Source organism: Ovis aries, chromosome 20 (assembly GCF_016772045.2).
Source record: "Ovis aries strain OAR_USU_Benz2616 breed Rambouillet chromosome 20, ARS-UI_Ramb_v3.0, whole genome shotgun sequence".
NCBI lineage: Eukaryota > Metazoa > Chordata > Mammalia > Artiodactyla > Bovidae > Ovis > Ovis aries.
In genome coordinates this window covers 30480964-30494545 of record NC_056073.1, presented here as the reverse complement: position 1 = coordinate 30494545, position 13582 = coordinate 30480964, and the positions used below count along the sequence as shown (strand labels likewise).

At 38.2% G+C, this 13582-nt stretch overlaps 1 protein-coding gene across 1 annotated transcript; it reads right to left on the bottom strand.

Annotated features, from left to right (window-relative positions):
- Positions 1–8020: 8020 nt before the first annotated feature.
- Positions 8021–8593, bottom strand: LOC114109685 (proteasome maturation protein-like). The gene has a single exon (XM_042237189.2). The coding sequence runs from the start codon at positions 8559–8561 to the stop codon at positions 8136–8138; it is 426 nt and encodes a 141-aa protein (XP_042093123.1). The 5' UTR covers positions 8562–8593; the 3' UTR covers positions 8021–8135.
- Between the last annotated feature and the right edge of the window lie 4989 nt (positions 8594–13582).

Below are 13582 nucleotides of genomic sequence, written 5' to 3'. Positions count from 1 at the left end.
GCATAATGTAAAGATAGTTAGAAAGTACTCATTTAACACAGTGAATCTCACAGTGTGATCCCCTGACCAAGTACTAGCATCACTATCACCTGGGAACTTGTGGGAAATTCACATTCCCAGGTACCACTCCAGACCTACTGAATCAGAAATATGTCTCAATAAGCCTCCAAGTGATCTGGATGCTGGCTAATGTTTGAGAATCACTGCTGTAGTCTATCTTCCTGCTTCAACGATGATCTTTGTATGGTATTCAATATACAGAAAAGCTAGTACATGGTTGGAAGACAAACTTCTATGTCTGAAAATTTTCTCTGCCTCTCCCAGTGTCATTAAATTTCCAATAAAATAAATCCTTTATTTTCTATCCTGTGGATACAATATCCCTGATTTTTCTAGTACCGTTATGTCACGCTTCTCATCAGAGACTTCCACAGGTTCCAAACTATGAGAAAATCCAGTGATAACTATTTATTTTGGGGTTCAGGATACTGCAAAAGAGGTTTCCTCTCATTGTTTTTTAATCCCTGAGAATTCTACTCTTTCATCCTCAGACATTTCAAATGTGAGATCTTGGCTAAAGTTACTTCCCTCAAGAAGAATAAGCTTTGTTCTCCAAGGTGTTTCCAACTTTTAAAATTTATTCCTTGATTCCAGCTGTAGAACAACCCATCATCCTCATTAAGTCTGCTTCATTTTAATAAATAATCTGCTCCCCACTCGCTGAACTCAGTCGTATGGTCTCTTCTACTGCTTTTAGAGCAGAGAGCTGAACTGGGACTCAGATCAGACAGAATCTTTGCTCTACTGCCAATAGTGATATTATCAGGAATCTTCTATTTTTTTAAAAACAAAATTCTATAGTAACTAATGTCATTTCTCAGGATTGTTGCAAAGATAATAAAAGATAACATAATGCTTAATTAAAATATATGCACTCAGAAAATATAATATTTTAATCATTCAAATATCTTAATCATTGCCATTGTTATACTTTTGGTATTTAATCTCTGTATTAGTCTGTTAGACTGCCATAACAAGGTGCCAAAAACTAGGAGGACTAAACAATCAAAACTTACTGTCTCACAGTTCTGAAAGCTAGAAGGGTCAGATCAAAGAGTCTGCAAATCTGGTTCTTCTGAAGGTTGCAAGGAAGAATCAGTTCAACGCTTCTCATCCAACTTCTGGTGGTCGATGGCAATCTTCGGTATTCCCTGACTTATGGAAAATAACTCTGATGTGTCCTTCATCCTCACATGGCAATCTCACTGTGTCTGTGTCTGTGTCCAAGTTTCCTCTTTTTATAAGGACATAAATTATTTGAATTAATACTTCCCCTAGTGAACTCCTGTTAACTTGGTTACCTCTGTAAGGACCATATCTTCAAATAAGGTCACATTGTGAAGTACAGAGAGTTCAAAATATAAATTTTGAGGCACATGATTCAACCCCTAAAATATATATTAATTTCCATGTTTTATTTTATCCTATCATTTTGTGTAATGATTTATTCTCTAAACTGGAGTATAGGCCACCAAAATGTATTGTCTTACATTTAAAAAATACTATTTTAATAAAACAGAATTGTGCTTTATACAGAGTTGAATATGTGCTTCTTAGAGGGGAAAAAAAAGTGCTGCTTTAGTGAAATAGATACATGAAAGGATTATCTGAATGAGTTTTAACCTAGTATACATGATAGAACAGTCAAATTATAATAGTGCCTTGTGTTCACCTGCTGCTGCTGCTGCTGTTAAGTCGTGTCAGTCGTGTCCAACTCTGTGCGACCCCATAGATGGCAGCCCACCGAGCTCCTCCGTCCCTGGGATTCTCCAGGCAAGAACACTGGAGTGGGTTGCCATTTCCTTCTCCAGTGCATGAAAGTGAAAAGTGAAAGTGAAGTCTCTCAGTCGTGCCCAACCCTTCGCGACCCCATGGGCTGCAGCCTACCAGGCTCCTCTGTCCACGTGATTCCCCAGGCAAGAGTACTGGAGTGGGTTGCCATTGCCTTCTCCTGTGTTCACCTGCTGCTGCTGCTAAGTCACTTTAGTCGTGTCTGACTCTGTGCGACCCCATAGACGGCAGCCCACCAGGCTTTCCCGTCCCTGGGATTCTCCAGGCAAGAACACTGGAGTGGGTTGCCATTTCCTTCTCCAATGCAGCAAAGTGAAAGGGAAGTCGCTCAGTCGTGTCCGACCCTTAGCAACCCCATGGACTGCAGCCAACCAGGCTCCTCCGTCCATGCGATTCTCCAGGCAAACCCTTTAAAAAGAACCCAAGACATAGTCAAAACTAATATTACTCAAGTTTTAATACGGAATGAATTAAGGTAAGATGGTAATATATCTATTGCTTTGGAAGTATCTAACAGTATAGATTTTCATCCATTTCTGCTTCATTGAAACCCAGAAAGTGCTAGATATTTTGTGATTTAAACTTCTTTTTTCCAACCTACCTTCTGGTTTTTCCCAGGAAAATACAAGAACACTGACTGAGTAAATAAAAAGGCTTAAATCCTAGGTTTGTTTTTTTTTTTCCAAGTTAAATTTCTTTGTCCGCAGGGACTTAGTCCCTTGTCTTTAATTACATTGATGATGTTATCTTCAATTTTTCCCAAGGTTCTCAATGTAAATTTTCTTGTTTCCAAGATAGCTTTGTTTCTTTTTATACCAGGTAGCAGGGGGTGCCCTGTTTCTTTCATCATTTTTAATGTAGATTGCTTGAAATATTCACCTGTCTAATGTCCAGTTTTTAAAATCTTAACAATTTCTCATGCCTCTATCCCAGTGGTTCTCAAATTTAGATACTTATTAGAATCTTTTGAAGAGATTTGAAAATGTTATCTAGACCAGACTTTTCTAAACTCATTAAATTAGAATCTCTTTGGAAGAAGCCAGGCATTGTTATTTTCTGTATGTCCCCAGTTGATTCTATTGTGCAGGCTCTACCCTTTGCAAAGTTAACAATGCCATCTTGGTCCTTGGATTTCACTGTTCTCTATTCTATGGCAAAACTTGTTCAATAAACTTTTTTAGTCCCTCATATTTTTTTGGTCAGTTGACACTTTCAGATTAAACTACTAATAAGCCCAAAACATGCTTGTTCTTCTTTAAACAGTTTCCATATAATGCATAGGCTGCTGCCAGAGATATTTTACTTTATTATGGCTAAGAAAAGGAGCAGAATTATTTCTTAACTCATCAGCATAGAGCTTGAAATAATTTATGAAATAATGAAGGATTTTCCCTTTTTGTACCACTCTATCATTATTTTTGAGGGAATATTTCAAATGATCAAGAATGACCACTATTGTTTTAAAACAGACATCACTAGTCACTATTGATCTCCTTTTCCTTTTGACAGTAGTTCTTATTTCTCTCTCTTTATGACTCTTCCTAAAATTTCCTGCTTGACACTAGTCTTTAAAAGCTCAAATGCCTGATACTTATCATCAATTGGACAGTTTGGGAAAATGTGTTAGTTCTTCCAGTCACTAGGAAATGTGGAGTTGTCTCATTTCTTTGAGAAGGACCCATAGAGGGAGCAGTCCAATAAACACTCAGAAGCCCAAGTAACACTATGAGTAAGGATAGTTGGAGAGCCTCTCCCTACAAGTGACAAATGAAGGATAGATGGAGGCTTACCATAATTCCACTGACCTGATTGTATTTCCCTCCCCTCCCCAACCTGATTAAGCTACTTCATAGCTGATTCAGAGTACTGACCAAGTTGCTCTGTAACTGGGCTTTGTTACAGAGCCAATGGTGCATACAGGGTCTGTGTTAAATGGAGATGCTCTATTGAGCTTCTCTCCATTTCCAGGGAAAGAATACTTGAAAAGAAGCTCCTTACTCTTTAGTGGATTTGTAGAGACTTAATGTTGCACAATGGAATACAAAAAAACACCCCTGTGACCTGAGCTACCCTTTAAGTACGGGGTATCATCTGTCCCACTATCCATAAAATCATACCTGCTCAGTAGATTCATTTGTCCATGGAACTATCTCCTACTGTTATTTCTAGTTTTCTGAGAATGGACACCAGAGAGTCTTTGAATTCATTGCAATTATTATTTATAATGACATAGAATATATAGCAACCCAAATATCCATCAATAGGAGTATGCATGAATAAATTGATGGTATATTTATTCAGTGGGATATTGTATAAGTATTTAAATATTCATATGAATAGACTCGACATTATCAAAGTAAGTTAATTTTAGAAAACATAATGTGTGAAACATGCAAGTTGAAGAATTATGTGTAGAGTATAATATCTATTGTATCATATTATGTAATTTTTATGAAGACATACACATTCCACAAAATATAGTAACATTGCTGGTACATTTCATCAAAAATTCAAGTCTGCGATTATGGCAGGAAATGTAAGAGGTTCATGGTATGATGGTGAGGAGTTACACAAAGACCATCAACTCTAGCTGGAATCTCATTTCATTAAAAACAGGAAAAGAAGTAAATTCATCAGGTTAAGATAAACTCTCATATGGGAATGTGCCCATACTGCTTATATCATTCATTTTGTACTATGCATCATTAAAATATTTTAAAATAATAAAGCACTTTTTAAAAATAATAATGCCCCAAATAACAATATATTTCAGTTTTATTGATATTTTCTAATTTGTTATTTAGAGAGTTAGGAAGCTTGATTAGATGATTCAGCTGGTAACTGAGAACTATATAGATTTGCTATTATTGGCTTTTAAAAAGAGAAATATTCTAGTCTGACTCAGTGCATCCAAAGAAGTCTAGTGTAAAATAAGTTGATGAAATAAATAATCTCTTATGGTCTAGTTATTAAAATGATTATTAGATTATTTTCTATGTAAAATATTCTAGATTCACACGGAAAAAAAGCACTTTTAATTTAAAATGTACATAAATTTGTAGTGATACGATTTTAACTTTAAACAGTGACACAGTACAGTTCAGTTCAGTCGCTCAGTCGTGTCCGACTCTGTGCGACCCCATGAATCACAGCACACCAGGCCTCCCTGTCCATCACCATCTCCCGGAGTTCACTCAGGCTCGCTTCCATCGAGTCAGTGATGCCATCCAGCCATCTCATCCTCTGTCGTCCCCTTCTCCTCCTGCCCCCAATCCCTCCCAGCATCAGAGTCTTTTCCAATGAGTCAACTCTTCTCATGAGGTGGCCAAAGTACTGGAGTTTCAGCTTTAGCATCATTCCTTCCAAAGAAATCCCAGGGTTGATCTTCAGAATGGACTGGTTGGATCTCCTTGCAGTCCAAGGGACTCGCAAGAGTCTTCTCCAACACCACAGTTCAAAAGCATCAATTCTTCGGCGCTCAGCCTTCTTCACAGTCCAACTCTCACATCCATACATGACTACTGGAAAAACCGTAGCCTTGACTAGACAGAACTTAGTCAGCAAAGTAATGTCTCTGCTTTGGAATATGTTATCTATGTTGGTCACAACTTTTCTTCCAAGGTGTAAGCGTCTTTTAATTTCATGGCTGCAGTCACCATCTGCAGTGATTTTGGAGCCCAGAAAAATAAAGTCTGACACTGTTTCCACTGTTTCCCCATCTATTGCCCACAAAGTGATGGGACCAGATGCCATGATCTTCATTTTCTGAATGTTGAGCTTTAAGCCAACTTTTTCACTCTCCTCTTTCACTTTCATCAAGAGGCTTTTAGTTCCTCTTCACTTTCTGCCATAAGGATGGTGTCATCTGCATATCTGAGGTGATTGATATTTCTCCCGGCAATCTTGATTCCAGCTTGTGTTTCTTCCAGTCCAGCGTTTCTCATGATGTACTCTGCATAGAAGTTAAAGAAGCAGGGTGACAATATACAGCCTTGACGTACTCCTTTTCCTATTTGGAACCAGTCTGTTGTTCCATGTCTAGTGCTAACTGTTGCTTCCTGACCTGCATACAGGTTTCTCAAGAGGCAGGTTAGGTGGTCTGGTATTCCCATCTCTTTCAGAATTTTCCACAGTTTATTGTGATCCACACAGTCAAAGGCTTTGGCATAGTCAATAAAGCAGAAATAGATGGTTTTCTGGAACTCTCTTGCTTTTTCCATGATCCAGCGGATGTTGGCAGTTTGATCTCTGGTTCCTCTGCCTTTTCTGAAACCTGCTTGAACATCAGGAAGTTCACAGTTCATGTATTGCTGAAGCCTGGCTTGGAGAATTTTGAGCATTACTTTACTAGTGTGTGAGATGAGTGCAATTGTGCGCTAGTTTGAGCATTCTTTGGCATTGCCTTTCTTTGGGATTGGAATGAAAACTGACCTTTTCCAGTCCTGTGGCCACTGCTGAGTTTTTCAAATTTGCTGGCATATTGAGTGCAGCACTTTCACAGCATCATCTTTCAGGATTTGAAATAGCTCTACTGGAATGCCTTCAACTCCACTAGCTTTGTTTGTAGTGATGCCTTCTAAGGCCCACTTGACTTCACATTCCAGGATGTCTGGCTCTAGATGAGTGATCACACCATCGTGGTTATCAGGGTTGTGAAGATCTTTTTTGTACAGTTCTTCTGTGTATTCTTGCCACCTCTTGTTAATATCTTCTGCTTCTGTTAGGTCCATACCATTTCTTTCCTTTATCGAGCCCATCTTTGCATGAAATGTTCCCTTGGTATCTCTAATTTTCTTGAAGAGATCTCTAGTCTTTCCCATTCTGTTGTTTCCCTCTATTTCTTTGCATTGATCACTGAAGCAGGCTTTCTTATCTCTTCTTGCTATTCTTTGGAACTCTGCATTCAGATGCTTATATCTTTCCTTTTCTCCTTTGCTTTTCACTTCTCTTCTTTTCTCAGCTATTTGTAAGGCTTCCCCAGACAGCCATTTTGCTTTTTGCATTTCTTTTCCATGGGGATGGTCTTGATCCCTGTCTCCTGTACAATGTCACAAACCTCATTCCACTCTATCTATCAGATCTAGGTCCTTAAATCTATTTCTCACTTCCACTGCATAATCATAAGGGATTTGATTTAGGTCATACCTGAATGGCCTAGCGGTTTTCCCTACTTTCTTCAATTTCAGTCTGAATTTGGTAATAAGGAGTTCATGATCTGAGCTACAGTCAGCTCCTGGTCTTGTTTTTGTTGACTGTATAGAGCTTCTCCATCTTCAGCTGCAAAGAATATAATCAATCTGATTTTGGTGTTGACCATCTGGTGATGACCATGTGTAGAGTCTTCTCTTGTGTTGTTGGAAGAGGGTGTTTGCTATGACCAGTGCATTTTCTTGGCAAAACTCTATTAGTCTTTGCCCTGCTTCATTCCACATTCCAAGGCCAAATTTGCCTATTACTCCAGGTGTTTCTCAACTTCCTACTTTTTTTTTTTTTTACCTGAGAAACAGATAATCTTTAATTTCTGTAAACTAGGTTCATAAAAAATACCTTATTAAGAACAAACCACCATAGGGAAGATTTATTTTTAAACAAACTATCACGGAATTTGTTCATGGATAGCATGTGTATGTACATGAATGGTCTTATGTTTTTAAATTTAAACGTCTTGTGATACATAAATCTATGCAATACTATAGTTTAAAACTGAAATCTCCTGGTTGTTTAAGTTTTCAGTTTAAAGATAAGACCAAAATAGAAAACCTGAAAGAATCAAAGAATATACCTATAATTCTAATGTAGCATCAACAAACCAAGTATTATTCTTTCGAGTATTAATGGACTATATTGAAACAAGGTAAAATCTAATAGTCTTGTTCTGTCCTCACTTTGAAATGTTGCCACTGAAATCAATTATAGATGTGTATTCTGAAAGATGCAACTATAAAGGCTGCAAGCTCAAAACTACTCAAAATTAAATTTATGGAATAATTAGAAAATAGGCTGATTTGGAATCTGTGCATAGTTTTATAATACTAATTAGTAACAGTTCTTTAAAGACCTAGAAAGCTGTTGCTTTCATATAAATAAGAAGTTTTAAAACCAACTCTCTTGAGTGCTTTCAATTATCACATAAAGCCATGACCCAAATAATTTCAAATGATCACAGATGTTTAGGCAACACTTCTCATGTGTTAGTACTTTTAATGTTGTGCACATCAAATTATAGGAAAAAGACAACTATAAAGAAGACACAGCCCCTCCACTTCCATGAACAGCACACGGCATTACAGTAAGCCAAGTTTATATTCAACCATCAAATGCGGTTCTCCCATTAGTTCACTTTGTGATGGGTCGTTAAGAATATCTTCAAATCCAATAGTCTCATCATTACCCCTCAAAATATCCAGTGAAAGGTTTGAGCTTGGAAGAAATGGAAGACACTGAACCTGCTGCACTGCCTTGAATTCCATCTGCAGTTTTAGTGGTGCAAAAAGACCCTGGATGTTTCTCAATATGGAGAAGTTCATCTTATCTTGGTTGAGCTGGAGATTTTTTTCTGATAATTGAAGAGGATGACTGGGTAGAAGTTCATTTTTCACACAAGAGAAACCTTTTCGAAGAAGATCATGACTTTCAAAAGGACCACTTGCCGACAGCTCAGTAACTGGAATACTGTCCTTTAGCTGAGATCCAAATCCTCTGGCATTCATCTTCGACTCGCTCGGGCGTACAGACGCTCTCCTCTTGATGGTCAACCGGCCCAGCCCTCGACTTCCTACTTTTGCATTCCAGTCCCCTATAATGAAAAGGACATCTCTTGGGTGGTAGTTCTAAAAGGTCTTGTAGGTCTTCATAGAACCGTTCAACTTCAGCTTCCTCAGCGTTACTGGTTGGGGCATAGACATGGATTACCGTGATATTGAATGGTTTGCCTTGGAAACGAACAGAGATCATTCTGTTGTTTTTGAGATTGCATCCAAGTACTGCATTTCGGACTCTTCTGTTGACCATGATGGTTACTCCATTTCTTCTGAGGGATTCACAAGGTAACATTTATATCACATCTGTAAGGTAAGGGAGTTAGAGAAGGCAAGGTTCAGAAAAAGAAGGAGACTGGCAGTTTACTGGAACAGATCACCTTTAAAAATGAGGCGAGAAGGGGCAGCAGTCAGATTAGCGAGCTGCTGCGCTTATGGCAACCCACTCCAGTGTTCTTGCCTGGAGAATCCCAGGGACGGGGGAGCCTGGTGGGCTGCCGTCTATGGGGTCGCACAAAGTCGGACATGACTGAAGCGACTTAGCAGCAGCAGCAGCAGCAGCCCTTATCCAAGAGTAAGTATGTATAGGCATGTATGTGGAAAGTTACTGTTTTAAGGGGGCCTGTTCTCCAAGGTTGTTTGGAGTAGTTATCTCTTAAATGGCTGGGGCAAAGAATTTTGAAGCTCTACCAGAGGCTGGACTGGCTGGGAGCTGGGTGTAATCAACCTTAATGTCCATTTTTTTTTCTTTGGGTGAGAGAGTTCTTTGTTTTACATAGAAAGGTGGGGAAGACCTAGAGGGGAATTTTAATTCCAGGCTATTTTGAGCCCTGTAACTTTCCTTCAACAACAGCCTTAGCACATGCTCTACTATTATATTAATTAGCATGCAATGTTTATATGCTAACTGGTTTCCCAAGTGTATTTATTACCCTTAGATTTATTTCTCTGTCAAATGTCACCAAAGTAACCAAACAATTCTGTCCTTTTTGAGTTTGCTAATCAGGACAGCTTCTACCTTTCACTAGTTGTCACTTTGCTCTTCAGTCCAAGAAACCATATAAAGCTTTATACTTTTCCAATTAGGTACCTATTTAATCGGGGTCTTCAACTTTGCATGCTCATTAAAATTTTTCAGCCCCCACAAGACACTTCATTTAGCGAGTCCCTGAATAATTTCTAAGAATAGTACCTCTCTCTTGAACTTGAAGCAGAGAACTGAAGTTGCTAGTGATCACCTGTCTGAAATGGTGTTCCACTCCAAATGATATCGGAGAACATCAGAAAACTCAGAATAAATTTTAGATTATATGGAAACATCTTGAAACCTATAAGATTTGTCATATATGTTACAAATCTGATTATGAAAGACATAGCTGGAAATGACTCTATACAACCTCATTCAATAGACAGGTAAATTTACAAGTTCAAATACGATTCTTTAAGCAATATTATATTGGATCAGAAAAAAAGTGACCCCTATAGAAACAACCATGTTTAATTATGTTAGACTGTGTTGACGTCCTCTCTAACTTTGAATGCTGGTATGGTAAGTTTCCTACATTTTCAAGCTGTCTTTGATGTTTCCTAAATTTTCAAGCTATCATCATAAATCTGTGACTTTGATAAAAACCACTTCATATCTCTGGATCTCGCGACAACTACACCTGATTAGTGATGGGATATAGAGGTCTTTTTCAGCTTTACTGTGTCATAGTGAGGAAATAGTCACTTTAAAGTTAGCTTAATGGATTCTGAACATTCTAAAGCTTGCATATTTGTTTAACCTCAGTGAGGAGATGACAGTATTTATGCCAACCCTCAAGATCACAGGTGAACTGTACAGGGCCTACCACCACCCACCCTCAGATCAGAGTAGCCTGGAAGAAATTATTTCAGAAGCCACTGTCAAATAAATACACATTTATGACTTCCATAATATGAGCCCCCTCCATTATCTCAATTTAATTGTCATGGAGTTGGATTAAAGTGCATGCTAGGGAAAAAAACTGTCATATAACATAATAGCTGGCCAAGGTGTCTCTCTCCCCTTTCCTGATTATGTTCATGGATAACTTCAGCCCTGTACACTTACCTCTCCTGGTGAGGAACCCCTATAAGCCAGAAGGGGAGGAGAGAGAAAGCATTCCCTGAAAATTTAGAGGCACACTTGGTCTAAACCGTCCACCTAACATCCTCTCGAGAAAGAACTGTTTACTGGCAGAATCTATTGTCCCTCACTAAAAATACTGAAAAGGAGATATTTAACCCTTTCCCCATTCACACTAGGGTTCTCTGTAGTCTCACCATAGCCCAATACACGTCCTTATTAGTAACCTACTAGTACCAGTACTCCTGCCCAGGGAGTGGAACAGACAGAAGCAGGTAAGTAGGGATTGAGCTACTCTGGGGCAAATATTCTCCCATGTTTATTCCTTTTTCTTGGAAACCTGGATATATTTCCTATCTGGGTCTGTAACTATCCAGATACTTGACTCCACATAGGTTTTCAGTGAAACAGTGGTGGCCCTCAGCTTATTCATTATGGGTTCCACTGACTACACCCAGCAGAGTATCCATACCTTTTGGTACAAATAAATGTTCATTTAGAATCTGCCACGTAGGAGACATGGGTTGGATCCCTAGGCCTGGAAGATCCCCTGGAGGGATCACAAAGAGAATGTCCAAGCATGGCAACCTGCTCCAGTATACTTGATGGGAAATTCTCACAGACAGAGGAGCTTGGTGGTTATGGTCCAAGGGGTTGCAAAGAGACAGATATAACTGAAGTGACTCAGCATGATTCATGATTAGAATCTGTAAGGTCAGCCAGAGTTTCTCTTTGATGACGGTGATGAAGCGGTATGTCCTGAAACTGATTATTGGACCAGAAACGCACTTAATGATGTCCTTCTTGGGGCCTATTGCCTTTTTTCGTCGTGAAGGTGGTCAGAGAGTTTGTACAACTCAGCTCATCACTCATCATTTTAATACGTACCAGATAGAGTTTCACCCAATAATGTTAGCTACCATTATGTGAAATTAGATATGAAATAAATAGTGCCACCACCCTCTTCTCCATTTATTCTTCTTAAGATATGGATTCCAATAACTCTTGCAGAGTACTGAGTGCCTTTAGTATATGCAGCCAAGCCAACTTCCATTTGAATATACATAGCTGATTTAGCATCTCATTGATACATAATTTAAACCTTTGTTTACATGTATACAAGGTCCAAATATTTCTGTGGTTTTCAGAAATGAAGAGTATGATAACACTGTGCTCACATGAACAAAATTTACAGGTTGTAGTAGCCACTTCACATATAAGCAGAAATTAATTATTATGATACTTTTTCTAAGGCAAAACAAACCTCCATGAAGTCAATATAAAAAAATTAAAACTATAGTATGTTTTTCATTAATAGTATATGATATCTCAGAAAGGTATATATAAAAAAAGAGAAACAGATGAAAGAAAGAAGAAAGTTTAAAAGACTTATTTTGATCATGTGACCTTATAGCTTCAATCAGGAAAGATCTCATGTCAAGAATTCTATTTTTGCATTGTCCTTCTTTGTATCTTGGGGAAAAATTCTACAATTCCTTAAATATTAAGGAAAGAACTGTGAAATATTTCTATCTTTCAAAATTAAAAAATATTTAAAGATATTTCATGTAGGTGTCATCATTTCTGTGATACTCAATGATACTCATCACATTCTTGGAAAACTCAACAGTCCCCTTTTCCATTTATTTGTCAGTTTCAGTGTGGCACCCCACTCCAGTACTCTTGCCAGGAAAATCCCATGGATGGAGGAGCCTGGAAGGCTGCAGTCCATGGGGTCGCTGAGGGTCAGACATGACTGAGTGACTTCACTTTCACTTTCAACTTTCATGCGTTGGAGAAGGAAATGGCAACCCACTCCAGTGTTCTTGCCTGGAGAATCCCAGGGACAGGGGAGCCTGGTGGGCTGCCGTCTCTGGGGTCACACAGAGTTGGACACGACTGAAGTGACTTAGCAGTTCAGTGTTTTAAAGTGGTCAATTAAGGGCTGTAATAAAAGTACATATCTAATCATAAGACTCATAACTCCACCCTCATGTAAATGAACCCAAGACATTTCCCCCCCTACTTTTTAAGTAAAGTAATACCAGTGTCTTATTTTTAGATATATCTTTTTATAGCAACTCCAAATAACAGGTTTAGATTAAAGAAGTATATGCAAGTTCCATGAATGAAATCCCAATCTTTATAAGGTTTATCCAATTTCCCAGGTAGAACCAATGTCATAGAAATCTGGTCTTCTTTGGGTACAAAAGTGTTTTACTTTGAGTGCTGTTACCTGTCCCAAGATGAGATTCTACTGGATTTGAGTATATTCCTTTGGGAAGACCATGTACATTGTGCCAGAATGGGGGATGGGGTTTCCACCAAGGCTATCAGAGACCAGCCAACATTTTCATTCAGTTACCATCCATGTTCATCAGGAAAACAAAGAAAAAAGTAGGCAGCTTCTGTGACAATAATATTATTACACCTTCACTGCAATAACTACTAAATTCGTGGAAACTTTTCTACACACATTCAAAGGGTAATGTTCTGATATGAAGAATAACAGTATTCCCATCATGGTTCAGTACATAAATATGATATAGATCATAATTTCTGGGTAGGACTCACAGCTCTGGGATTTCATTATACCATAGTGGATTTTTAGGATACCAAAAAAACCCTATAAAATATAGGTTGATGATACTACATCATCTGTCAAAACTCTGGAAATAAGTGGTTCCGCTATAAGACATCTTCAGATATACAAATACTCAGCGTATTAGAGAAGTCAAACAAAAGAAAAAAGTCTTTTTGGCCAAAATAAGTGGTATTTATTATAAAATAAGATTTTGGTAAATGAGCAAATATCCATGACTCTCTGGTTGGGCCATATTTTGAAAGAACTAATGACAAAATG